A 24,601-nucleotide genomic window follows, 5' to 3' on the forward strand; every position below is an offset into this window, starting at 1 on the left:
AAAATACACTTAATAAACAAAAATAAAACAAAATGATCTCGGTCGTCGATCTTCAGCTCCTCCTCGGATTAGCATGGACGGTTGGATGTCCGCATCATCTACTCAAGCGAAAACCTTTAGATTCTAAGGTTGACCGCCATAATTCAAGTTTACCTTCAACTCCTTCTGTAGTCTTATCAATAAGAAGAATATCATCAGCAAAAAGCATACACCAAGGTACATCCTCTTGCAAATGTCTAGTGAGAATAGCCATGACTAAAGCAAAAAGATATTATTTGCAAATACATGAGACCATGACAATATATATATTGTAATTATTTGTATATATATTATACGTTTATTTTTGTTGTTATGTGTTGTTTGAGACTTGTAAGTTTCAGTACCTCATATGTGTTGATTTTGTATTATATGCATAAGTGAATATTCACGTTAGTGTTCTCATGAATTATTTTAGTGTACATCGATTTCATTTTCAATCTCATTTCATGTGAAATTTACTTCTTTTCTTTGAGTGGCAAATTCGATAATGCGGGGGTCTTCGTGGACAATTTTGTTGTCTAGGACACATTGACCTACTTTTTTCTACGAAATGAGCGACACTTGAGTGGTTTTATTGCGATCGAGACGTCTTAAATTTGTTTTGCGTGATGTTGCTTTGTTTCAGTCTTCAACGTTTGTTTAATTGTTTTGGAGCACGAAGCTTATATCGAGGACAACAAATATAGGAATTTTTATTGTCCCAACAACTAGAATCCTTAGCAGGTCATTTATTTTGTAAGTACAGTAGGATATCATTATGCAACATTAAATAAAAGTGATTGGAGGTTTCAATTGGTCAACCGTAATTTGGGATAATGCTAATGATGATGAGTCTAGTAGTTTAATCCATAGATGCATTTGTGCACTCTTGTGTGAATGACTAGTCATGTATACTATTGTCATGAATTATTAACTAATTATTAAACTAAAGCCATTTCTCGAGTGTTCTTTTCTATTGTAAGCACTTTTCACTATACTTGTTATAAAGGGCATATATTTTGATATCGTTTGTTTTAATTCTTTTTTAATAGATCCTTTATGACTGCGGTGACTTGCATCCTTGGTCTTCAATATGGCCACATCCTTGTGCAGTTGGAGGTATGAGTTTCATTGTTTTTTTACACTGTACATGCTCTATTTCTCTTTTAGCATCAAATTATTATGCTGTGGTTAGCAATTCATACTTATACATATCATAAATATTCAGCACTTATTTTTTATTAAATTTTGGAAGAATAATGCCAGTTATATTCCTTTGCTGTAACTGATTAAACCTTCAGCATGTTGATCTTTGTCGGTTCTACAAATTTAAAATAAATAGAACTTTCTCATCAGAGAATATTCAAGCTTTGACACTTTTTAAGGTTATTTTTTTCCTCCAAAAATATTCTTTAGACCTTTTTGGAACAAGTATGCAATTTTATTTCTTTATAACTAAATCCTGATTGATTGTTGTAGGTTACTGACTATTTTTAGATGTAAAGTTTTAGAAATGCCAAACTACATTGACCTAGGAATTACGGAATATTCGGTGTTGATAGTTGGCTATATATCTAATTATTGCATTTTGTTTTTACTTTCAACTTGGTGCTACTATGTTATGGTTGTGTGGACATACCTGACTTTTGACATTTCAAATATTTTATGTATAAACGGGCATTCTGGTCCTCATAATTCTGATATGAATTTAATCAAAAATCAGAAAAGAAATATTATCTAGATCAGTATACTAAAAATAATAAAATTTATCTCTCAATAAGTATTTTGTTAAAATTTTGGGACTTGCAGACTTTATTTCTCATTTTCTGTTCCTGATTCTTTTGAATGTTTGACATCCCATTTAAAATTTGTTTCCCTCACTTTTACTCTCTCACACGCTCACAATCTGTTTATGGGAAAAGAAAATGGTCTTTGGTCTTTTGCGTCACCTATGGTGTGATATGATACGCTTTTATAATAGAAAGTCATTTCAATGTCTCATTGAAAGTCATTGAAAGTAAGAATTTATCTTGAGAATTTTATTGAACCTTTCTTTGAGGCTTACCTGTGTCTTCTATGATGGCATCAGCCGTGCAATCTAAAAAATATTCTAAAATCTTAGGTTTGAAAAATCATCGGAATAGATGGCAGCTGGTCGACGTTCTCCACATGTATAACATCTAGTACACTTCACCTTTTTAATCAAATTATCTATGATATGAACTGCACTATGAATGCTAACAAAAAAGAACTTTCAGGTAGCAACAAACAGTTAATATTCCGATAAATTTACTGAATATAGTGCTTTTAATTATCTTTATTATAACCACCTCAGGTTGCAATTATCTTTGGCTTTCGTGGGATCATGCTTCTTTATATTTTATGCTTTGCTTATCTATTATTTATCCTCTCATTTTTTCTTTCTGCTAGCTTTGGGTTAGCCGTAAATTCTGCTTATCATTCATCCTGATAATCTTTTACTATTGTTTTGAGTGATTAATCATCAAACTTTTTTCTTTTGGCATGAATATCTCAGGATCATAAGGATCGCCTCAAACATTGGTTGCAATTTTCCATTTCAGTTTTTTCATTTGGTTTATTTCTTTATCTTATAGGTGAGTTAATTTTTTATGCTTTTGCTCCATGCATTAGATTTGGCTTTTGTTAAGAAAGGTAAAGTTAGACCTAAGAAACCTTGGTTAAAAAATATTAGAAAGGACCTTTTTTATTAGATTTAAATGAGAATTTGACTCTTAACATGACACAATGAAGAAAAAAGATTCATATAGCTAACCCCACGTAGTGGAATAAAGGCTTGATGTTGTTGTTATTTTGCTACATGCACTAATTTTTCACTTCATTTCTGCAAACGTCACTTAAAAAATCCTGAACTGCCACTTTTCCTTTACAGGTGATCCCCTGAACAAACAGTTATACACTGTTAGTTACGCCCTTCTAACAACAGGCTCAGCAGGCCTCACTTTTTGTGCTCTGTACGTTCTGGTAAGTCTTTTGGATACTAGCAGTAGTGAAAAATGCATCAAATGCAATTAACTTGTTTTGGTAAATGGGAAAGGTCCCTTTCAAATTAGTAAAAAAAAACAATTATCATTGTTATGATAATAATTATGGTAGATTATAGCACCTAAAAAAAATAGTTTTTCGTGTATGTTTTTTGGTGAAAATATGATATTTTTTAAAAGCTATAGGGATAGATTGCTAAATCCCTACTAATTCATAGATGCTAAACATTAGATACGAAGTGTAAATTAGCATAAATTGGCTATAGGGGTTGTTGGTAAGTGACGAGGTGTGTGAAGGCTCGTAAGGGAATATTGGAGCAATTTAGGGTGCATGAAAAGAAGGTTTGACCAAGAGCTTACAAATATAGGGAAGCCTTTGCATGGGATGTTGGAAAGTTTTGAATGAGCGTGTAGCATAAGAGAAGATGAAGAAGGTGGGGAAACGATAATCAAAATGTAAAGAACAAAGATAAAATTAAGTTCAAATCAATTCTCACCAAAAAAATAGAGAGCGGTCACCAACCTAGTCCAAAGAAGAAGATAAATTTTCAATTTCTTTTTTACAATAATTATTTTCATTACATTGTCTTGTGGGCTCCGAAAATTCGGCCTCGGCCTCGACTCGCTTTTCTTTTATTCGGCGATGGAGTTTTAACTAATCTGAATAAGTTTCCAGGGTAAATTTTGGGAAGCAGATGGGTTTGTAGATAAGACACTACCAGAGATTTCGCCCCTATTTGTGAGGACTTTATGATCTGAGTCTGGTTTCCTATAGGCGTAAGCCCCTATAGTTAATTACCCTCCCGATCACGAGAAGAAAACTTTCGATTAAGGCTAGTCGTCACAGATACGTAGAATATACGTGTTATTCTGGCATATAGTAGCAGCTAAACTTGGATTTGAAATTGATTGGTTTGGATATTTGGAAATTGAGTTTGAATTTGATATTGGAAAGTTGAAATTTGATATTTAAAACTGGAATTTTCACCATCTGGAACTTAAAGCGTATGGTGGAATGGATGATAGACCCGATCAAGATCCCATGGTCCGTCATCCGGGCCATCGTGGTTCCTGGTCTACTTAGTCAGAGGATAGTCGACTAACCTGACAGAAGGTCCTTGTCGGCAGCCATGGGTTGCTTCGTCCAAGGGACCTTGTAGACCGGGTTGAATGGTTTGTCTAAGGGGACAAATTTAATCCACCTTAGCTAACAGAGGGCTTTGTGCCCTATCGATCATATCCTATTGATCAACTCAAGGATTAACGCCATTAAGGAGCGTATTGTCTCTGCCATAACTGCTATCTGTGTGCATTTGGCGGCAAAACTACTCGGTTCAGAGGGCCCCGGGTCATAAACCGTTTTACCTACAGTGCCATTTTGCGGCGAAACGTCGATTGAGAGCACGTACCAAGTCCTTACAGCATTATATTTTTTGAGAATGGATCCTAGTGATTTTTTCGACTAGGCATTTAGTTCTTTTGTGAGCTGAAGTAAATTTATATTTATCGCCCCGGCAAACTGTTGCGGAGGGTGGATGATTTTGCTTAAGCGTTGAGATGGATTGATTTCATTTTAAATATTTTTTTGGATTTTGTGGAGTTTTTGGATTTTTTCTGGGATTTGGTGGAGCTTTGGATTTTTGGATTTTGCATTGTGGTAGAGTTTGAAAATATTTGGGGACCCCTCGGTGAGATAAACAATCAACACGGCCATCATCGGGTGTTTTGGGGTCATTTTCACTTTATGGATTGAACCTTTCAACTCTATCGGGCTTCGACAGCATGGATCGGGTTTTGTAGGCTTTGTGCCTTTTGTTCATGAATTTCTTGATTTCAAGCCTTAAAGGCCTAAAAAGTAATGTATAAATAATATATTCCGGTCAACTCCGTAACACATATTTATTCGAATCTTGAACCCTGTCTACTCCTATTTCTCTATTTAGGAGGATCGGGTTTCATAGGTTTCATGCCTTTGTTAGTGAATTCTTATAGTTGTAGCCTTAAGACCTATATGAATGTTTTAAAGCAAATATATCGTGTCGTCACAACTTTATATTTGCTTAATGTTCGAACCCTGTCGACTTCTATTGACCTGTATAGAAGGATCAGTTTCGAACCTGATTCACTTTCAACCCGCGCAGCATCCCTAGACTCACGTGTAAATAACACGCTCGCCGGGCCCATGGGTTAGATTGTAACTTTCATCTTTAGTGTACCTATGTGTACATTTTATAGTGCACGACGGTGTATTTTGAAAATATTTATAGACCCTTCTGTCCTGTTGCTAGAAATTGCGGATCTGGTGGCGTGAGTTGTAGTTTTGTGGGCCTTCTGTCTGCTTGTATGAGTTTGCTGATCCGTGGCGTTAGATTTGATTGTTGATACCCCTTTCTCAATCACGCGGAAGGCTTTTATAAGTTATGAACATTATTTTGAATGGAACTTTTTTAAGATCTTTAAGTAGTTAGACTTGATATTTTCTGATATTGGGATGCAGAGTTTCTCCCTTCCTGAATACAGGATCGGAAGATCTTATCACCGCAGTGTCGTAGGTGAACTCTAATACTTGTGTCCACGTGGTTGATGTGTAGAGTATCACAGGTTGTTATCCACAAGTGGCTTGTGTTTGCATGCGGGGACCTCGTAATTAGCTACAAGTCTAGGAGTAATTCGTGTGAGAACCCTCACTTTGCATCGAAACCACACTTTCACCGAATCTCACGTGGTGCGCTATTGGGTTGCATTTGTTCTGTAAGAGGACGTATTGTCCTCCACTATTGGTTCCCGTTATGCCATTCTCAATAACAGCGGTTGTAGAAATTATAGTAGGGAGTTCATGCATCAAGCCTGTAACGTGCTTGTGTCACTTTTGACTTATGAGTGCTTTGTAATTTGAATTTTCTCGTGTATATAATGATTTTGTTTCTTGCATGTGTTTGAGTGCCGATTAAGTCTTATTCAGACCGGGTTTATCAGTTCACAACTCCCACTGAATTGTTTAGTAGCACGAATCAAGAACGGATTCAAGTTCTTAGCCGACGAGTGCAATTCTTATCGGATTCCATGTCCCTCTGATTTCTGCTCCATTCAGCTCGAGTTTTGTTCAAATTCGAATATTCGTCAAGTCTCAAATTGATTGTTCAGGGTCCTTGAAATTCTTTGCAGTCATTTGCATGTTCACTTCTTTGTTCAAAGTCCTCTGGAGTCTTTTAATCCAATTCATGTTCAAATGACTTAATTTGTTTCAAATATGATTTTATTTCATTGGATTTTGGATTTTTTAGAAGTCATTTGAATTTTGTTAGTTTCCTCTGGCACATTGTTCACGGTCCTCTGTTTGTTATTTCTGTGTTCAAACCCAATCCAGTCCCGATATTGTTCTTCTCATTTGACTTTACCAAATCAAATTGTAAGTTCAAATCTTAGATTTTCAAATTTTTTGTTTGAGTTCATCTTAGTGATTAAACAAGTTTATAAAGCCCGAATCCACCGTTAATCAAGTTCCAAATGTTTCACAAGCTGAGTTCAAGTTCGATCTCTACAAGCTTAAGTTCAAGTTCTTGCATTGCACATTTATTTTATTAGAATTAAAGTTTGATTAGTCACTTAGATATTGATTCAAAGGTCCAAGTACAAATCCCATTGATTCAAGTCCACATAGTCCCAAACGTTCCAAGTCCTGGATTTTCAATCCAAAATTTCGGCAGCTCCCGCGTCTCCCCCGTAAGGGCGGCAAAAAACCCAAGAGGTCGTCTACCCCGCCACGCCACCAAAAGGCGTGCACGGTGGTGTTTGTAAGACACCCGCGTACGGTTGTATTGTTTATTTTCTCCCACCACGGCCAACAAGGCTGCTTGGTGTTTTTAAAAGCATTTTTATGAAAAGATAGCAATTTTTATTCCCCCCCCGGAGGGATACTTATGAGCGGACCTTCCTGCTCTGGTTCGCCGTAGGTGCCGCCACCGGTGTCCCATCCCACCACGGCACCAAAGGCGTGCTTGTGGCGGTTTCCGGTTCGCCCTCGATACATTGAAAACAGATTTTTTGAGTTTAGAAAAATCATACCTTCGCGGGGTTGTCGGGGTTTGACACATGGATCGAGGGTCACTCGCCTAGCCTCTCGTAGTGTCGCACGGGTTCCTCCTACCACGCCGCACCCAAGGCGTGCTAGGGTGTTTCCGGTCCACACGAAACGTCGAGAGTAAGAGAGTTGAGGGGATATTTTTTATCTATTTTTATTTTATTATATTAATTAATAATAACAATTAATAAATTATAATAATAATTAACAAACTAATTATTAATCAACTATAATTAGTAAATTAACCAAATTATAATTAACAATAATAACTATAATTTAATTAAAAGTAATATAGTTAATTAAGATATATTATAATTTAATAATTAACTACTAACATAATAATTAACTATAATTAATAAAAATTAATTATTAATCATAATTAATATAATAACTAAAATAATGTAAGTAATAATTAAAAAATAAATAAACCCCCCCATCTTGGTTCGGACCTAAGTTCGATTTTTTGCCGAAGTAAGGGCAAGAGAGAAAGTTATCCTATACAACCCCGCGAAGCTCGTGTTGTTGTTTCCGATCGGGGAGAAATAGGCGACGGAAGCAAGCAGCTGGCGACAGAGCCTCGTCGCAGGGGAAGAGGTCGGCGCACCGGGACTTGAGCACGGTGAGGTCGCAATGGGAGCTGAGGTTCCGAGTCGGGTAAGCAAATCCCCCTTCCTCTCTCTCTCTCTTCTCTCTCTCTCTCTCTTCTCTCTCTCTCTCTCTCCCTCGGCGAGGAGGTCGACGACCACAATGGTCGGGTGAGGAGAATGAGGCCACGGTTCAGGCTGGGTTGGAACTCTCGTGCGGGAAGGGGAGGAATCACGTTGTGTAGTGGAGAACAGAGAAGATCGCGCGAGAGGGAGTATTCGTGCGAGAGCAACGGGATCGAGTAGAGGTGAACGGGGAGAAGAGCCGTAACGAGCAGCCAAAGCCTTCGTCTTTGGTTCAGTATTTAACGACGGTCCAAGGATGTTTCGATCGAGGCACGCATGCGGATTTATGCCAGATTTACGAGAATGATCGCGCACGGCCCAATCGGCGCTGATCTCGCATGATTGAGAATTCCGATGGATTCAAGGTATGTATGCTGGATTTTTTTTTAGCTTCTTCTCTCTCTTTTGTTTATACAGAGGTTAACATGTCTTTAGTATGATATGACACTTTTCTCCATTTACTTGCATGTAGAATACAAGAGACAAACACTAAAGGTTTCTTTGGTTCCTAATAGTTAAGGGGAACAAATTTCTCTTATTACATTAACTTTGGAGAAAAGTTGAATCTTCATGCATGAACGTTGAATTTGGAAGGTCATGTGCATGTTTTTTTCATGCACCATAGAGTAACTGAAATATTGATATTGTATGATCGGCCAAGATACTTGATTCCATACAAGATTTGGATGATTTTGCATGGATTGAAGTTAATGAACTTGTATGGCCACCTTTGCATGAATCATTAGATTACACCATTATTCCTTGTAAATAAGTAGTTTGAAAATAAAATTACATCAAAATGGACATGATGGCTAATATTCTATTTATGCTTGGGTAATGTTATTTTTAAGAGGCCTTCCTTTCAACCTTCATATTACCTTCCAATATTTTAGAAGTTCTGCATTCTACATTATTTTGCTTGAAATTGGGCTCCATTTTTACATCATTTTTCTCCTATTTTCAAGAAATATGCTCTTCAAATTCAAAATGAAATGTACTAGATTTAGAATCCTATGGAAAATATTAGATTAATTTATTGACTTTGAGGTCAAATAAATGAAAATGAATTCTAGATTTTGGCTTTTACAACATAATAATGATATTTCATAATCCTTTAGAGATTATTTGGGAATATCTCTAAAGGATTTATAAAGAGCATTAAGTATAAGAACTTAGATAGTAGGGATTTGGATTGACTTTGGCTCAATCCAAACCAAGAAAAACCTAAACTTTTTTTAATGTTTCTTAATTCATAGAAGGTTCTTGGAAAAATGTTAAGTCATTTGAAACTCATTAAAGATCTTAGGGAATACTTAAATGAATTATGAATAATACAAAGAAAAATTATTCCTTTTGATGAAGTCAAATTTGGGTTTGACCTCTTCTACTCCTGGCTACTTCAAAAATTTGCTTAAAGGCAAAAGAATATTCCAAATTAATTTAAGATGTAATATTACTTGATTTATTTAAGTTAAGCAATTTAAAAAAGCTAGGATCTAGGTCATATGAAGTAGATAGTCACTGGCTTGCTTTTGGGCATGTAAAAGGATCCTAAAGCTTAGGATTTTGGCCCTAAGGAGTGCTAAGATTTTATTAGATTCATTTGAAAGCTGTTGAATGCTTCCATATGAAGATAGAGGAAACAAAAACCATGAAAAATCCATTTAGCGAAGGGTCAATTTGGTTTGATCCTTCTAAATCTCATATTATCCTAAGATTTTGTGAAGAAAAAGAGAGGGTTTCAAATGGATTAAAAGGGTTAGTTGTTACCTGATTGATTGAGTCAACCAAGTAACAACAGTTAGGATTTGGATCCTATGCAAGCTTTGAAGCCATTGATTGATTTAAGCCGTTGAAATTAGGGGTTGATCCTAAGGATTGTTGCCGTTTCCTTGAACACTTGAGAGGTTTTTGGAAGCTCCTAAGTGTGCAAAGCAGGCATCAAACAAGAGGAATCTAATGGGAGATGATTCTGAGTTAAATTTGGTTCAACTCGAATCAAAGAGATGCTAAGGTTTATTAAGGGTGAATTAGTTTCAAAGGAGATTCTATGATCTATGTTGCGAAATATTGGAAGTTTTGGAAAGCTTCAAAGCATTGCTTGTGGAGAGAAAGAGAACTCCTAAAGAAGTTCTTATTTGTTTCAGATTATTTTAGATTCAGTCAATATTTAGGAGAATTTTTTTTTTATAACTTTACTTTCACCCATTAAATGTGAGATAGAAATTTAAAGGCTTATTGCCTCAGGTTACCTGACGTAGAGATACATCAGATAGCCTATAATATATCGCCACGTGCTCTTACTCTTTACCGCGCGGCCCGACGACCCAACCCGAAACGAATATGCTCGGTATTGCTAGGTACTACTCGGTATTTGCTCGGTATTTGCGGTATTTCGTCGCTTGAGTTCGGGACGGAGCTTCAGATGCGAGTCTCGCCAGGCAGCGTGGAAGCCGGTGGCGTCGAGACATCAACGCCCCTACTCCGATCTCACAACGCCAACGCCGGTACTCCGATCTCACAACGCCGTTGCAGGTTTTTGCTACTTCGGGGTGTGAGAACGTCGACCGTCGTCAGGATCGCAACCGAGCGGCGTGCAATCGAAGGCGTGAGTGAAGAGCTCAACGCAGTGGCGTCTCAGAGCCTTGATACTGTTGCCGTCCGGCGACGAGTCCGCGCGGCATTCCTCAACGCGCAGGAGCAGCTTGATCACTTTCTCTTCAAGGTTCCCAGTCGTTGATGAAAATACCGAGCAAATACCGAATAGTACCGAGCAAATACTGAGTAGTACCTAGCAATACCGAGAAAATACCGAGCAATACGCGAACATAGTAATCCCGGATTCTTTTCGGGTTGGGTCATCGGGCCCCGCGGTAAAAAGTAAGAGCACATGACGATATATTATAGGCTACCTGATGTATCTATACGTCAGGTAATCTGAGGCAATAAAAATTCCTAGGAATGATCCCATAATTGCCATGGTTTCTCAACAATAACAACAACAATAACAAGCCTTCATCCCAGTACGTTGAGGCCCATAATTTCTCAAATTAATTAAATTTATTTATTTTTTGACATCCACCAGAACTTGGAAAAAAATTACAAATTCTAACAAATGCAAGCTCTAACATCTTAGATTAATTTTTTCATAACTTATGATTCGGTAGAAATGAATTGGAACTTATATGGATTGAAACAAATGCAAAACCATTCAATAGGGATCCAATGGTCATAACAATGTAGGGTTTAATGTGGGTGAATGATAGATCTATTATGAATTCATGTATGGGGGAGATTTCGGATCCAAATGAAATGCCCAACGCTTGTCATCCTCTTGTTTAAGTTCTTAAATAAGAATCATCAATGAGAAATTACCTAATTTCTATGGATTAAAGTAGTTGACTGCGGGGTTGCGGGTTTAACCACGGAAAATCTAACTGTACGTAGTGTGTAAGATTCTATTTTGCGCAAATGCTATCTATATATGTTGAAAGTTGCATTCATAATTCATTCTTCAGTCAACAAAATGTCCTTAATGAAACAAACCAGAATTAAGGTATATATTGTGCTATCAACTTTTATTGTTACAGCTGAGAATTTTGTTGAAAATGTTTCTGGCTCTGTTTATTAAATATTATTCAAATCAATTGTGTAGCAGTCATTTCCTTTTTTTTTTTTGTAGATCTATCTTGAACTAGTTAAGATGATTTCTAAATCTTAATTAATTTTAGGATGCCAGGTTTTCAATGTTTTAAAATAGGACTTTTTGGACTTAGATCAGTTCCTGCCTATAAGATTAAAAAAATCCGGTATGAAAATACTTAAGTGAGTAATAGCAAATCTTTAAGTAATAAATTGTTGTTAAGTAATTAATAATTCTAAAAGGTGCCTCCTTTAGGCGTGTGAGTATGAGAGCAGTTAGTGGGCTGGCTCTTATTTAATCCTAATTAATTTTTATTCACGTCAGCCAACTAATAGGGAATAGATATTTCTATTGGATAAGAATGGAAGCAGTTAGTGTAGTGTGTGGGCCCCTCTTCCTACCTTTTCACATAAACTAAGCTTTTCACTCTTACAAACGGTGAAGGATGATAATAAAGCACGGTATAGTGTTATGAAGAAAGAATAGGCTGCAGAGTGGAGTGCGGCTCTGAGCAATGCAGAAGATTTTCGGCACAATACTCTGAACGACACAGTGCATAATGAAGGGTGAGGAACCGTGTGAAGCCAGTATTTTATTGAGATTTTCGGCATAGCGCTCGGTAGAGGGATTTCACATAGTGTAAGGAAGGGTTCAACACAGTTCAAAGAAAATTAGGGATGGAAAAGAAGAGGAAATACGGATCCTTGGGTTATGCAAAAGAGAAGTTTTGAGGTAAATTATTATGTTAAGTAGCAGTGGATATTATGTAATTTATTTGAGTAATAAATTGTGAAATTTATAGAATTAGAGAGATGAATTGTAGGTGACTTATAAAAGGAAAAGAGTACGAGGTGGAAGAATTGAGGAGACAAATCGTCAAAGAAGTAAGTAATGCATTTATTTTAATTGAACACCGGTGATCACATCAATGATTATGAAAGAATACAATAACTTAAGTATGAATTATGAACACTGAAAAGCTTTGTGAATATCAATTGAAAATTAAAGTTTGGCTACAAATGATGTATAACTGTAATTACAGGTGGGGCAAAAGGGACCCCAGGGGCAAAAGGGACCCCATATAATATACCTGTATTACAGGAGGGGCAAAAGGGACCCCAGAGAATATGATACCTGCATAGCAGGTGGGGCAAAAGGGATCCCTAAAGAGGCAAAAGGGACCTCTATATAATTCAATGGTGAGAATGTCAGGTTTACCTGGGCTCCATTGAATAATGTTATGAAAGTGTAGCCAAATCTTTTATAGATAAAAATTGATATTCATTGTAAGATTCAGAAGAAGTAAAGATGAAAGTTCTTTTTATTTTAAAGCTACCTTGGTTAGTGAGTCTTTTGGTAAGGTATGATAATATTTCATAAATGGATTTTATTTGATTTTCCTTAGTGGCTCTGTAAATATAATATTGAGTTTTAATTTGGAAGTTGCTTCCGTAGTTATATAAATTGAATTTTGGTTGGATGTTTTATATGATCTTCTAAACAGTGAAGTTGTATTAAATGTTTGAAAGGAAAAATGTTTATGTTATGAACGTTACACTCCACCGTACTATTTAGGTGTACTGTGGGGCGTTACATAGTGTTTACTAGATTCGTCTCACATATTCATTCACAAAACCAATGGACCTAGGATTTCTAAGTTGAAGTTCGTACCTCACCAGGGCTATTGTCTAATGGTTTGCAAAACAGTTAGTCGAGACAAAACTTTGCTTATGTATTCACTACCCAACTTTTTGCCAAGTTTTATGAAATACGAATATTACTGCAGCAACCTATGCATTGGCCTCTTCCAATGTTAAAAGCTGCCATAGGCGAAGAGGAAACTAGGGTTTCAGTTTGGAGAAGTGTAACTTTTCAACTTGGAAGCAAGAAACGTGCTTCAAAGATTCGAATTTAACTTTTCAACTTGGTGAAGTGTAACTTCCAATGTTAACTCTCAATCTCCACTCTCCTCTACATGCATCTTCAATCGACTCTTCTGTTTCTTGCGTGTCTCCAACCTGAATCCAAAACTAAAGATTCCCTTCCTCCTCTTTCCTCTCTGAAATGAAACCTTTCTCTATATCCATATTTCATGCCCATCCCGAGAGAAAGAAGCCAAGAGGAAAAACATGCACAATGCCCTTCTCAATTTCTCCTTGCTGTTGGTATGCAAAACCAGGACGAAATAAACTAAAAATCGATGGTGCCCTAATTAGTTATATGTGAATGGTTGGGACTAATTCCTTTAATCTTAAGAGATTTCAGAAGAAAGCGCAATGGGGGACTGCTTGCAACTGGCTGCTCTTACCGTATGCATCTCCAGCCATTCAATTCATAAGAATAAAGCTTTGGTTGGCTAAGGAGAACTAATATATATATAGATTGCTGACTCAATTTTTAATCTGAGACGACTCGAATTAATTAAATTTGACTAATCAATTCAAATTTATCATTGCTATTTTTAACTATATAGAATTTGATTTGAATTCATGTCATGATTATTCGACAAATTTTATGCTGGTTGTCGACTACCTAGTGCAACCATCCACTTGGGCTTGTTGTGTGATAGAAAAGTATCACTCAAACTTAAGGGAAAATTCTATAAGATGGTTGTTAGACCTGTAATGCTTTATGGCTCAGAATGTTGGCCATTAAAAGAGAAGCATAATATTAAGTTAAGTGTCGCCGAGATGAGGATGCTCAGGTGGATGAGTGGCTTTACTCTTAGAGACATGATACGAAATGAGCATATACGTGTAAAGGTTGGAGTAGCTCCAGTGGCAGATAAGATTAGAGAGAGTTACCTCAGATGGTTTGGTCACATAAAATGGTGGCCCTTCGATGATCCGGTTAGGAGAGTTGATGTATTAGATTTAACTATGTTAAGAAAGGTAGAGGCATACCTAAAAAAGCTTGGTTAGAAAATATTATAAATGACATTTCTTTATTAGATATAAATGAGAATTTGACTCTTAACCGGACACAATGGAGAAAAATGATTCATATAGCTGATCCCATGTAGTGGGATAAAGACTTGTTGTTGTTGTTGTAGAATTTGATTTCGCTAAATTGGATCGGTCGATACAGCTAAATCAAAATTATTTGTTCAATTTGGCCTTAAATTTCATAATTGAGTTGAATCTAAGTCCAATTGAACTGAATCGAATATGAATCGAGTCGAATCGAGTCAAACTAAACTTAATTGAGTCAAATCAAGTCAAATTGAACTTAATCGAGCCAAATCAATTGAGTCAAATTGAACCAAACTGAGTTTAGTTGGGCCTATAACCAGGTTATCTATCCCACACACAAACCAAACCTCTATATAAATCAATTAATTATTAATGCATATATATATATATATATATAGATCAAATTGTTGACTTTCCTACACAATTTCACTACAAAGAAGCAAATAGTTACATGTTCACACTTATAAACCTAATGTTAGTATCAGTTTTCTTGATCATTAAACATGAAAATAGGCACCCATGCCCATTGGGTATGGGTGGGTACGTGGGTGGGTGTGGGTATGGGCACCCAATGCAGGGCTCTGATAGCTACGAATCCTTAAAAGAGATTTTTTGGTTCTTAGTGTACTATAGGGTTCATATAGAAAGTGGGCAAGTCTTCCGTCTTGATTCTCTTATCGTCTGCTCTCTTCGAAGTTCTTCATTCACTAAACTCGAGAAAGCTGAAGAGGTGTTTGCACTTTCAGTGTATAATAAGTTATTTTATAATCATTTTATTCAATTGCTCCGAGAGTCTATTCCACGTATTTGAGCATATATTGTAGCTCCATTGCTCCAACAATCTAATTCACGTTTTTCTAGGAATCTCTTTCATCATATTCATGGTCTTATTCATAATTGGAATCAATCTGTATATGCATTACCAACCCCTAAACTTGTCTGCATTGCAAATACAGAAAATTCGTTGCTTCTTAAATTTGTCATCAAAAGCCACTTTTTCTGCTTCACAATTGTTGTCTATCCTGATATTTTATAAAGAACATTTTTAAATGCTGAAAAGTTTGACAATGCATAAATTTTGTTACTGGAACCTCTTCAATTATTTTTCTAAGCAGGTAAACATACTTACTCTTTCTAAATTAAATCTGAGTAACGTCACTTTCTTTCTTTTCTAAATCATGTTTTGACCGTTTTTGGCTGTGGAAACAGGTAGATGTTGGTGGATACCGTTGCCTTACATGCATTTTAGAATGGATGGGGAGGCATTCTCTGAGTATCTTTATTCTTGTACCATCTAACATAGCTATCATTATTCTTCAAGGATTTTATTGGAGAACCCCCAAAAACAACATTGTAAGTGCGCAAAGTGATTTATTTACATGTAAATTTGATCATGATGAATTTTACATTCCTTTTTTATGTGAATGATCCTCAATTTACATATTAAGGATTGCTTATCTTCCTTTTATGCATGAATATTTGCAGTCTTAGAAAATTACACCTCGTACGCCTGCAAATATACAAAGATGATACTTCCATCATTGCTGAGGGTAAAATTATATAGTGATAAAATAGAATGAATAAGTTTACAAAATTGTTAGCAGCTATACTTGATCCAGCTCAGGATGCTTGTTTCCTTTTAGGAACAATTTTTTTTTAGTTCTTACCAATGTGGGGCCCTTATTTCCCACACTTGTCAAGGTTTTTTCATCATTTCCACTGTAGAAAATATGGGTCTGAATATCAAGAATTAAATATACTCAAAACGAATTTTAAATTCATTTGATTTACTTCGAAATGAGTGAACTACATGATTGACCTATTATACCTTGATTGTATTTATCTCAAAGTAATTCCAACAACAACTATAAAAACATCATGCCTTATCCCACTATATGGGGTTGGCAACATGAATACTTTTTTTCCATTGTGTCTTATTATGAGTCAAATTCTCATTTAAATCTAATAAAAAAGTTATTTCTAATTTTTTTCTAATCAATTTTTTTTAGGTCTATTTCTTCCTTTCTTAATATAGGCTAGATCTAATACATCTACTCTCCTAATCAAGTCATCAAAAAGTCGGCCAAACCAAACTCTCTAAGATTTAAATTTTCATTTAAATTTAACATAAAAGGTCATTTCTAATACGTTCTAACTGAAATTTTTTAGGCGTACCTATACCTTTCTTAACACAAGTCAAATATAATACATCTGCTGTCATAACCTTATCATCAGAAAGTACATGTTTTATGTGAACAAACTATCTAAGACGACTCTCTCTAATCTTATTTGCTACTGGAGCTTCTCAAACCTTTCCACGTATATACTTGTTTCACATTGTCTCTTAGAGTAAGGCAACTCATCCATCTTAGCATCTCATCTCTACAACTCCTAATTTTATGCTTTTCTTTTTACGACCAACATTCTGCACCACAAAGCATTGCAGGTCTCACCATCATCTTTTTGAGTTTTTCGTCGAGTTTGAGGTGTACTTTTCTATCACACAACATGCCCAATGCATTCACCCACTTTAACCATCCAACTTAAATTCTACTAATAACACCCTTATCTATTTCACCATCATTTTGAACAGTAGACCCGAGATATCAAAAATGTGTTTTCTTTTTAATGGCTTGATCACCCAAAGTCACAATTCTATCATAGATCTATTACTTTTAAAATTACATTCCATATATTTTGTTTTAGATCTAATCAAACGAAGACCTTTAGACTTAAGATTGACCTTCATAATTCAAGTTTCCCTTCAACTCCCTCCCTAGTCCTATCAACAAGAAAAATCTCATCAATGAAAAGCATGCACCAGGGTACATACTCTTGCAAATGTCTAGTAAGAATATTCATGACAAAAGCAAAAAGGCTTAAAGCTAATTCTTGATGTAATTCAACTGAAATAGGAAAATACTTTGTCAAACCATTTTTTGTTTGAATACAAGTAACATCTCATGCATATATATCCTTTATGACTTGAATATAAGTATTATTAACTCATTTCTTTTTTAGAACTCTTCATAGCACTTCTCTTGAAACTGTATCATATGCTTTCTCTAAATCAATATATATATATATATATATATATATATAAATTATAAATTATAATTAAAATTTTTAAGATTTATATATTAATATCATAATTATTAATTAATTAATTAAACATCAAATAAATCAAACATGTAGAAATTTTATTTTATATTAAAGCTTTTTGTAAGATTTAAAGCTTTTATTTTTGTTATTTGGTAGGGATTTAGGCTAAATTATGTTTAAATCTTACTCAAATCTATCGATGTAAGTTTATGTAGGATTTAAAGTTATCATTTTTATTGTTTGGCAGGATATTTATGTTTAAATTTTTTTCTCAAATCAACATACTATTTGTTATTTAATCATAGTATATATATATGTATGTGTATGTGTGTGTGTATATTGTATCTTGTTTAAAATGGGGCACCATGCATTATGCCCATGGCTCCACAAGGAGTTTTGCGTCGTGGTGCATCATACACTATTGATAAGTATGGATCCTCTTTATTTTCTCTATACTTATACATCAAATCTCTCAATAAATATATAGCTTCCATAGTAGACGTACATGAAATGAATCCTAATTGATTTTGAGTAGAATCAGTATCACGTCATACTATATTGAATTACTCTCTTCAATAGTTTTAATGTATGACACATTAATTTAATTCTTCTATAATTCTCATACTTTTGTGCATTACCTTTATTCTTAAAAATAGGAATCAACACACTCTTCCACTCATTTGAAATATTTATGGAATATTATCAGGTCAAACTGCTTTGCCACGCCTCATTTTTTTCAAGTCTCTTTAATTTTGATTTTATTAATATGTTGACAACAACAACACCAAGCATAATTCTAATTTTATGGAGTAGCTTTTTTACCCCCATCCACCCATAATGTGGAAACCCTTGCTTGTTTTAAATTGCACCTAGGCATTGGTGCAGTGGCCCGTTCAGGGCTTGAGACCTGGCAACGACAATATAATTTCAAGAAATTAAAATTCTATCATGATCAAATTTATATTAGAATGTTTTGATTCAAAATTTCTTCATTTCTGGCCATTCTAAACTTGATCTATGCAAAATATGATCATTATATTTCAGTTATTAGCCCTAAAACTTTCAGTAGTGTAACCTGCCTCCCCATTTATCCATTGAGAGAAATGATGACAACATAGTAACCCAATTTTTTGCTCCATGCAAATTTAGTTGTGGGTTCTAATTTATGGGTTATTTACAAAGGATATTTTAAATTTTTTTATTATAAATAGGGTGATTTTTATCATGATTTTAGATTTGAGGGTCCTTAAACTCTTGAGTGGATATGTATAATTTTTTGTATATTGATTTACTTTTCTGCTTTAAGCTATTTTTTTATTCTCGATATTTGAATTAAATTATTCATTTTTCCCTGCATGTTCAGGATACATAAATAATGAGCAAATATTATAAAAATTAACCAAAATGCTCGTATTTTGTGTTCCATTTGCAGGTTCACTGGGTCTTATCCTTCACTGCTCACAGGTAACTTGTTTGTATAGTGAAAGTTCAAGCTCTTTTTAAGGCCTTACAGGTAACTTGTTTGTATATTGAAAGTTCAAGCTCTTTTTAAGGCCTTTTCTTCTTATATTTAATGCGGACAATGTATTCCAACATTCTGTGTCATATTTGTTAAATTTACATAATTTTTTTTTAATATATCACACGGAATTATATGATCATGTTAGGGTTTATAAATAAAGAAGATTCACTACAAATGTCTTGATATTCTCATTATCATGAGAGCATTGTCTTGATATTTTCATTCTATAATATTTATTTTTTGTTCATTGTAATGATGTTTCTATTGAAAAGTTATTTCTTCATCATATACCTCAAAAACATCATTAAAATAGTGATTGGGTAGGAGAATGTACTCTTTGATAATTTTGTTAGAACTCTCTATAAAAATTGTTGTCATTAAGTTGTATTGATTTTCAGGAAAGAAATCATCATAAGCCCAACACTTAAAGCTAACTTCATTAATTAGATAAGCATTTACCATTAGATTCTTAACGCATATTTCATCAAAATGCCTATGAAAATCAATCTCCCCTCCAGCTAACTAGAGTGTGACATGTGTTTAACAATTTAAGGCAGAGCCTTGTATTTTTCGTGACGTAGCCTTTTTGTTGTCCTCAGATTACTATAAGTAAAATGTGAAGAATTTTTTGGATTCTTTGCATAACTAGCATCTAATTGCACTTGTACCACATTTAAGTTAATGAGCGGATTAACGAGTTTTCGAGTCAAGCCAGTTTGAGCTTGAGCTCTTTTAATATATGAGCTTTAAGTATAAGCATGAGCTCGAACTTGTGGCTCAATAAGCTCGACTCATGAGCTTATTAACGTGTCAAGTTCGAGCCGGCTTGACTAACTCACACCCCTAGACATATTACCCTTTTGTTGGAGGATTTGAAGCTCCACCAGAAATTGCCAATTATTTCAGAATGTGAAACAACTATATATCTCCCTGCTTAGCAATTTCCAGCAGACTTCCATTAACTTACTCGCCTTCAAGCACTTGACATTACAAAACTTGCCCCAAGTCATAGAATCAAGGTCACAGAAATCAATCTCCCCACCAGCCAATTAGAGTGTGACAATTGTTTAAGGTAGAGTATTGCATTTTTCTTATGTAGCCTTTTATGTAAAAGGAATGCATTGCATTACTTTTGTTTTGTTTAGCTTGCATTAAAGAGAATGCAATGCAAAGTGTGAAAAAATTGTGGCCGGTGCCTGCCGGTTGTGGCAGTCGATGGATGGTGGCTTCCTACGGTGGTTGGTTGGAGGTGGCTGACAGTTGGTCCGCAGAGGTCGACGGTAGTGGGTTGTGGCTAACTGTGGCTGTCAGCTGTAGGTGGCTGGCGGTGGCCGGCAATGCTGGTGACTGATAGCTGGAGGTGGCTATATTTTACTTAAAACCAAACACCAATATTTCTAAATTCTATGTATTTGGAATACTTCACTCTCTCTTTGTAGCAAACCAAATAGCCCTTAAATCAAGAATGAATCCTAATGAAATATTCCATATGAAAATTTGATTACAATTTTCGTATTGATTGATATACTCAGTACCAGTGCTTTGAAAATCGGACCGGACTGGCCGGTTCAACCGGTTGAACCGTGAACCGGTCCGCCGGCCGGTCCGGAATTTTGTAAAAATTTCTTCAGCCACAAACCGGATTGAACCGGCAGTTCAACCGGTTAACCGACGAACCAGTGCCGATTTTCAAAAATCGATTTGGCTAATATTTTTTAAATAAAATATTTAATACATTTATTATTAAATATTTGACTTAACAAATAAATTTAAATAATATAACATGAAAAATATAGATATAATCTTATAATGAAAATTTTGTATACTTTTCATAAGTATAAAGTATATCTAAACATATAAAATAAATTAGAAATTATTTATATTAAATTTAAAACATATATATGTGAACTAATCTTATTTTAAATATGAATTATATTATTTATAAAATAACCTCCAACTTATTTTTAATTTAGATATTTGATTTGTATGATAGGATGAATTTGTGTTTAAGTTTAAGGTTAGATCATCATATTATTATATTAATTTTATTATTTATTATATCATCCGGTTCGACCTCGGTCGAATCATTAAACCCTTAACCCCTTCTTCTTCTGGTTCATTGACCGGTCCGGTTTTAAATGCCTTGCTCAATACTCCTTGGTTGTTAATAATTTGTAACCGAAGGTATTTTGAGGAAGTTATTTTTAGTCTTATCAATCTAAAAATAAAATATTTCTTAATTTTGAGAGCCTCAGACTATATATATATATTAATGTTGAGTGAGCTTTGAACTGAAGACGTTGAAGCAAATAAGATGGTTCTGTAAGAATTGGAGCTAAATTTTCCTTATAAATATTTTTGTATAGACCATCAATAAAGGAACCAAAATAAGTCATATTATAGAACATAAATAACGAATTTTAACTACACATATAAGTTCAAGGACGATGAAGAGAGGTAGAGTCATATAAAATGTAGGCGATAATTTTTTTCAGCTTTTTAAAATAATTTTATAGTACAAATATTAAAATTTTTGTACTAAAAATTTATTTTAAGAAGCAATAAAAAAGTCATCTCAGACGAAGTCTTAGTCCATTCTAGATCGGATAAAGCATTGTCTTCCTTTTTCTTTTTATATAATTATTTTTCAATTTACGCTCTCTGCAAGAAGAAGAGCGAGCCCAATCCTCCACCCAGATTCCTAATTTGCAGATTCAGCATTGGATAAAGTAGGATTTTGTGGTAATACCCATTTCTCCCAGTCACGGCGTTTTCTGATTTTATCACCCTGCATGCATGGAAAGATGCAGAACTTATATAAAATTTCAAGCTCTTACGTACGTTGATTCAATCGGCAATAAATTTATTTTTATTTTTTGTGTATTTAATTACCATAAAAATAATGTTGGAAACAAAAAAATTTGGGTGACAGAATTTTTATTTACCTGCACTTCCACATTGCCCGAGAATTCCATGCTGTCTGATATGAATTGTTCATCGCTGGTCAACGGTGCGATCTAAAACATATATAGTAGCAAAAAATTTCAATAAAGAAAATATAATAAATTAAATGCATGTGACAAAAAAATATATTTACGTACGTAATCTAGCATAAAACTGTACGATCTTAAATAATTATATACGAGATTTGCTTCCTTCATTAAAGTCTCAACCTGCAAAATAGCATTACAAATACAACATTTAATTTGTAAAAGGATAAAATTAAACTTATGAGATTAAGTGCGCGCATGAAATCTTCTTAATAAAGTTTAAGATAAGATAATTTACTCACTCTCCTAAACCCAGCAATCAAACTTATTGGAACCCAACCGTTCGCATCCATCTGTCTCTTCAGAAATATATCTGTTTCCAAATTTCCCGAACTGCATAAATCATAATATAATATGTGTAAGTTCCATTTTAATTGCTGATCAGAAACACCAATATATATCTACCTGAAGTAGTACTCAATCTGCTTCCTCAACCTAGTTCGCATATTATACAACCAACTGAAAATTTTTGATTGTTGTGCTGCATTAATGTCTTGGAGAGGAATAAAATATCCAACATGTGGGTGGGTTGGATGGTAATACGCACAATGAGGAGCATCTAAAAGTCATATAACAACATTAATTCATTAAATTTTACATCAAAGTGGTAGAATATGATCTGCAATTCAATGGCACAATCTATATCTTACATGGGAAGACATTATTGAGGCCTTGAGCTGAAGAGCTGGTGGAGGGCTCGGGGTTGCCAAAGAAAGGCACTGGGAAAGTTGGCGGAGGGACCGTACCATATGCATGCAGGTTAGGTTGTCCGAAATCTATATGAGGAGCCGTAAAATTTGGTGCTCGATAAGGACTCGTTTCAATATTGAAAGTTCCATGATTGTTATTTAACCTCCCAATATTTCTATTAGGAGATCGCACTTCATTGGAAGGTATTCTTCTCCATGCCACCCGCTCAGTAGGGGCATTGTAATTTCTGCGGACTGAGGATGATGCTGAATGGTTCCCTCTTGGCAAGTTGACCGGTCTGCTGACGATCGATGGGTCAGCCTCAACCTCTTCATTGAAGGCTCTTCCCAACGCCGCCAATTGGTTTCCTTTGGCAGTCGCATTGTCGTTGCCTATGGCGGAAGAAGAGGAGGTTGAATGGTCCTCACTAGACATAGCCAATCTTTAGAGGGGATACTTCTGGCTCTTAGATTGATGACTGAGATTATTGGTTGGTGGAATGAATCGAAGGAGGAATAAGTATCGTAGAGAAGAATTACGTTATTGATTGATGTATTTGTTCTGTGATGGTTGGCTTCTTCTCTTGCGTGGAGTTTTTATAGGTAGAGGAAGCCATCTATTTTAGAATTGACAGCTATTCATCGGTAATTAGAGATTTATTTGTAACACAAAGTGGTTAGGATTTGCAAAATCCTTGTCAACTTTTGATTGGTTTAAAACATGGTGGAGAATGTTATTTTTAGTCCTTTGAATATTTCCACCATTCTAAAAATATTAGTTTTTTTAACGGTGAATGAATAAATTGGGGAGGAATATCCTCATAAAATATTTAAATGTTGCACTAATGTCAGTAATGAAGTTTATCTTGAAAATGATAAAATAATAATAATAATAATAATATTTTTTTTTTTTACTTTTTTAATTATTATTGAGCTTCAAAACTTCAAAAATATAATAATCTTCTTTAAAGATTGGATTAAATATTTCTTTTATATATTCAAATATATCTTTCCAGGTAATTAGTAGGTGTCCACTAGTCATGGAAGAAGGGGTCATGCCTTATGGCCCCACCAAGGAACTCGTCCAAAGACCATAAGATTCAATTCAGACATAATACTTAGAGAAGGGTCACATGCACGACTCAAAAAATAGTCAAGGGTTATTGAGGATTGCTTAATTCACCACTCACCATCCAACAAGGGGTAGCCACTCATTGCTATCCATAATGAAAGGCTACCAACCATGCTCGTCGTCCCGGCCATAGGAAAGCACCCATCCATGAGATTTATAACTCACTCGTCATAGTCGGTCGACCACAGAGCATGTCATCCCCGCAATGCAAATGAATATAGGGGTGTAAACAAGTTGAGATGAGTATCTGCCAACTCAAGCAAAGCATTTTTAGTTCTTAATGAGTTTAAGCTCGAGCTTGACTTGTTAAAAAATTTATTGATTGAATTGTTGAACTCTCATAGTTTTAAATTAAAATATATTTTTTTTTTAATAATTTTTATTTTTAAAATAAAATTAATTTAAAACATTTTAATTTATTATACATTGTTATTTTAAACTAATTTTTAATATATTGCAAGTAATTGCGGGCTTAAGAGCTTTCAAGCGAGTTAGGATCAGCTTGAGCTAGTTTAATATATGATATAAGTATAGCACGAGCCTCTAATTCTGTGCTCATAAGCTCGACTATGAGATCATTAATGATTTTCGAGCTCGAGCCAACTTGGCTCACTTACAACCCAAATGTTACGGTCCTATTCTTGGAGGATTTCGGTAGC

The 24,601-nt window shown here is 34.9% G+C and overlaps 2 protein-coding genes across 4 annotated transcripts in view; one reads left to right on the plus strand and one right to left on the minus strand.

Annotated features, from left to right (window-relative positions):
• LOC110095199 (heparan-alpha-glucosaminide N-acetyltransferase) overlaps positions 1–19,246 on the plus strand; it is a gene marked incomplete at its 5' end in the record, with an annotated part of 83,797 nt that extends 64,551 nt beyond the window's left edge. For 2 of the 3 annotated variants that reach the window (XM_028697186.1, XM_028697187.1), the window contains 5 exon segments: positions 1,071–1,137; positions 2,555–2,633; positions 2,930–3,021; positions 15,657–15,800; positions 18,982–19,246. In XM_028697186.1, coding sequence (XP_028553019.1) covers positions 1,071–1,137; positions 2,555–2,633; positions 2,930–3,021; positions 15,657–15,800; positions 18,982–19,017 — 418 coding nt within the window. 3 annotated transcript variants of the gene reach the window in all.
• Positions 19,247–21,772: 2,526 nt separating this feature from the next.
• On the minus strand, positions 21,773–23,246 carry LOC110108073 (la-related protein 1C-like). The gene is made up of 6 exons (XM_028697183.1): positions 22,772–23,246; positions 22,527–22,680; positions 22,364–22,454; positions 22,173–22,244; positions 22,017–22,088; positions 21,773–21,859 (listed from the first exon to the last, which is right to left on the minus strand). Exons 1-6 carry the CDS (start codon positions 23,244–23,246, stop codon positions 21,773–21,775), a joined length of 951 nt encoding a protein of 316 aa, XP_028553016.1.
• Positions 23,247–24,601: the final 1,355 nt, after the last annotated feature.

The sequence above is a fragment of the Dendrobium catenatum genome, unplaced genomic scaffold (assembly GCF_001605985.2).
Source record: "Dendrobium catenatum unplaced genomic scaffold, ASM160598v2 fragScaff_scaffold_895, whole genome shotgun sequence".
In the NCBI taxonomy this organism is placed as follows: domain Eukaryota; kingdom Viridiplantae; phylum Streptophyta; class Magnoliopsida; order Asparagales; family Orchidaceae; genus Dendrobium; species Dendrobium catenatum.

Bases quoted from the DNA above. Each gene is read 5' to 3' on its own strand.
- LOC110108073 (XM_028697183.1), bottom strand. From the start codon at position 23,246: ATGTCTAGTGAGGACCATTCAACCTCCTCTTCTTCCGCCATAGGCAAC. The intron at 22,681-22,771 runs GTAAGATATAGA...TATGACTTTTAG, and splicing joins CCTCAATAATGTCTTCCCAT to ATGCTCCTCATTGTGCGTAT. The intron at 22,245-22,363 runs GTGAGTAAATTA...GCTATTTTGCAG, and splicing joins TGATTGCTGGGTTTAGGAGA to GTTGAGACTTTAATGAAGGA.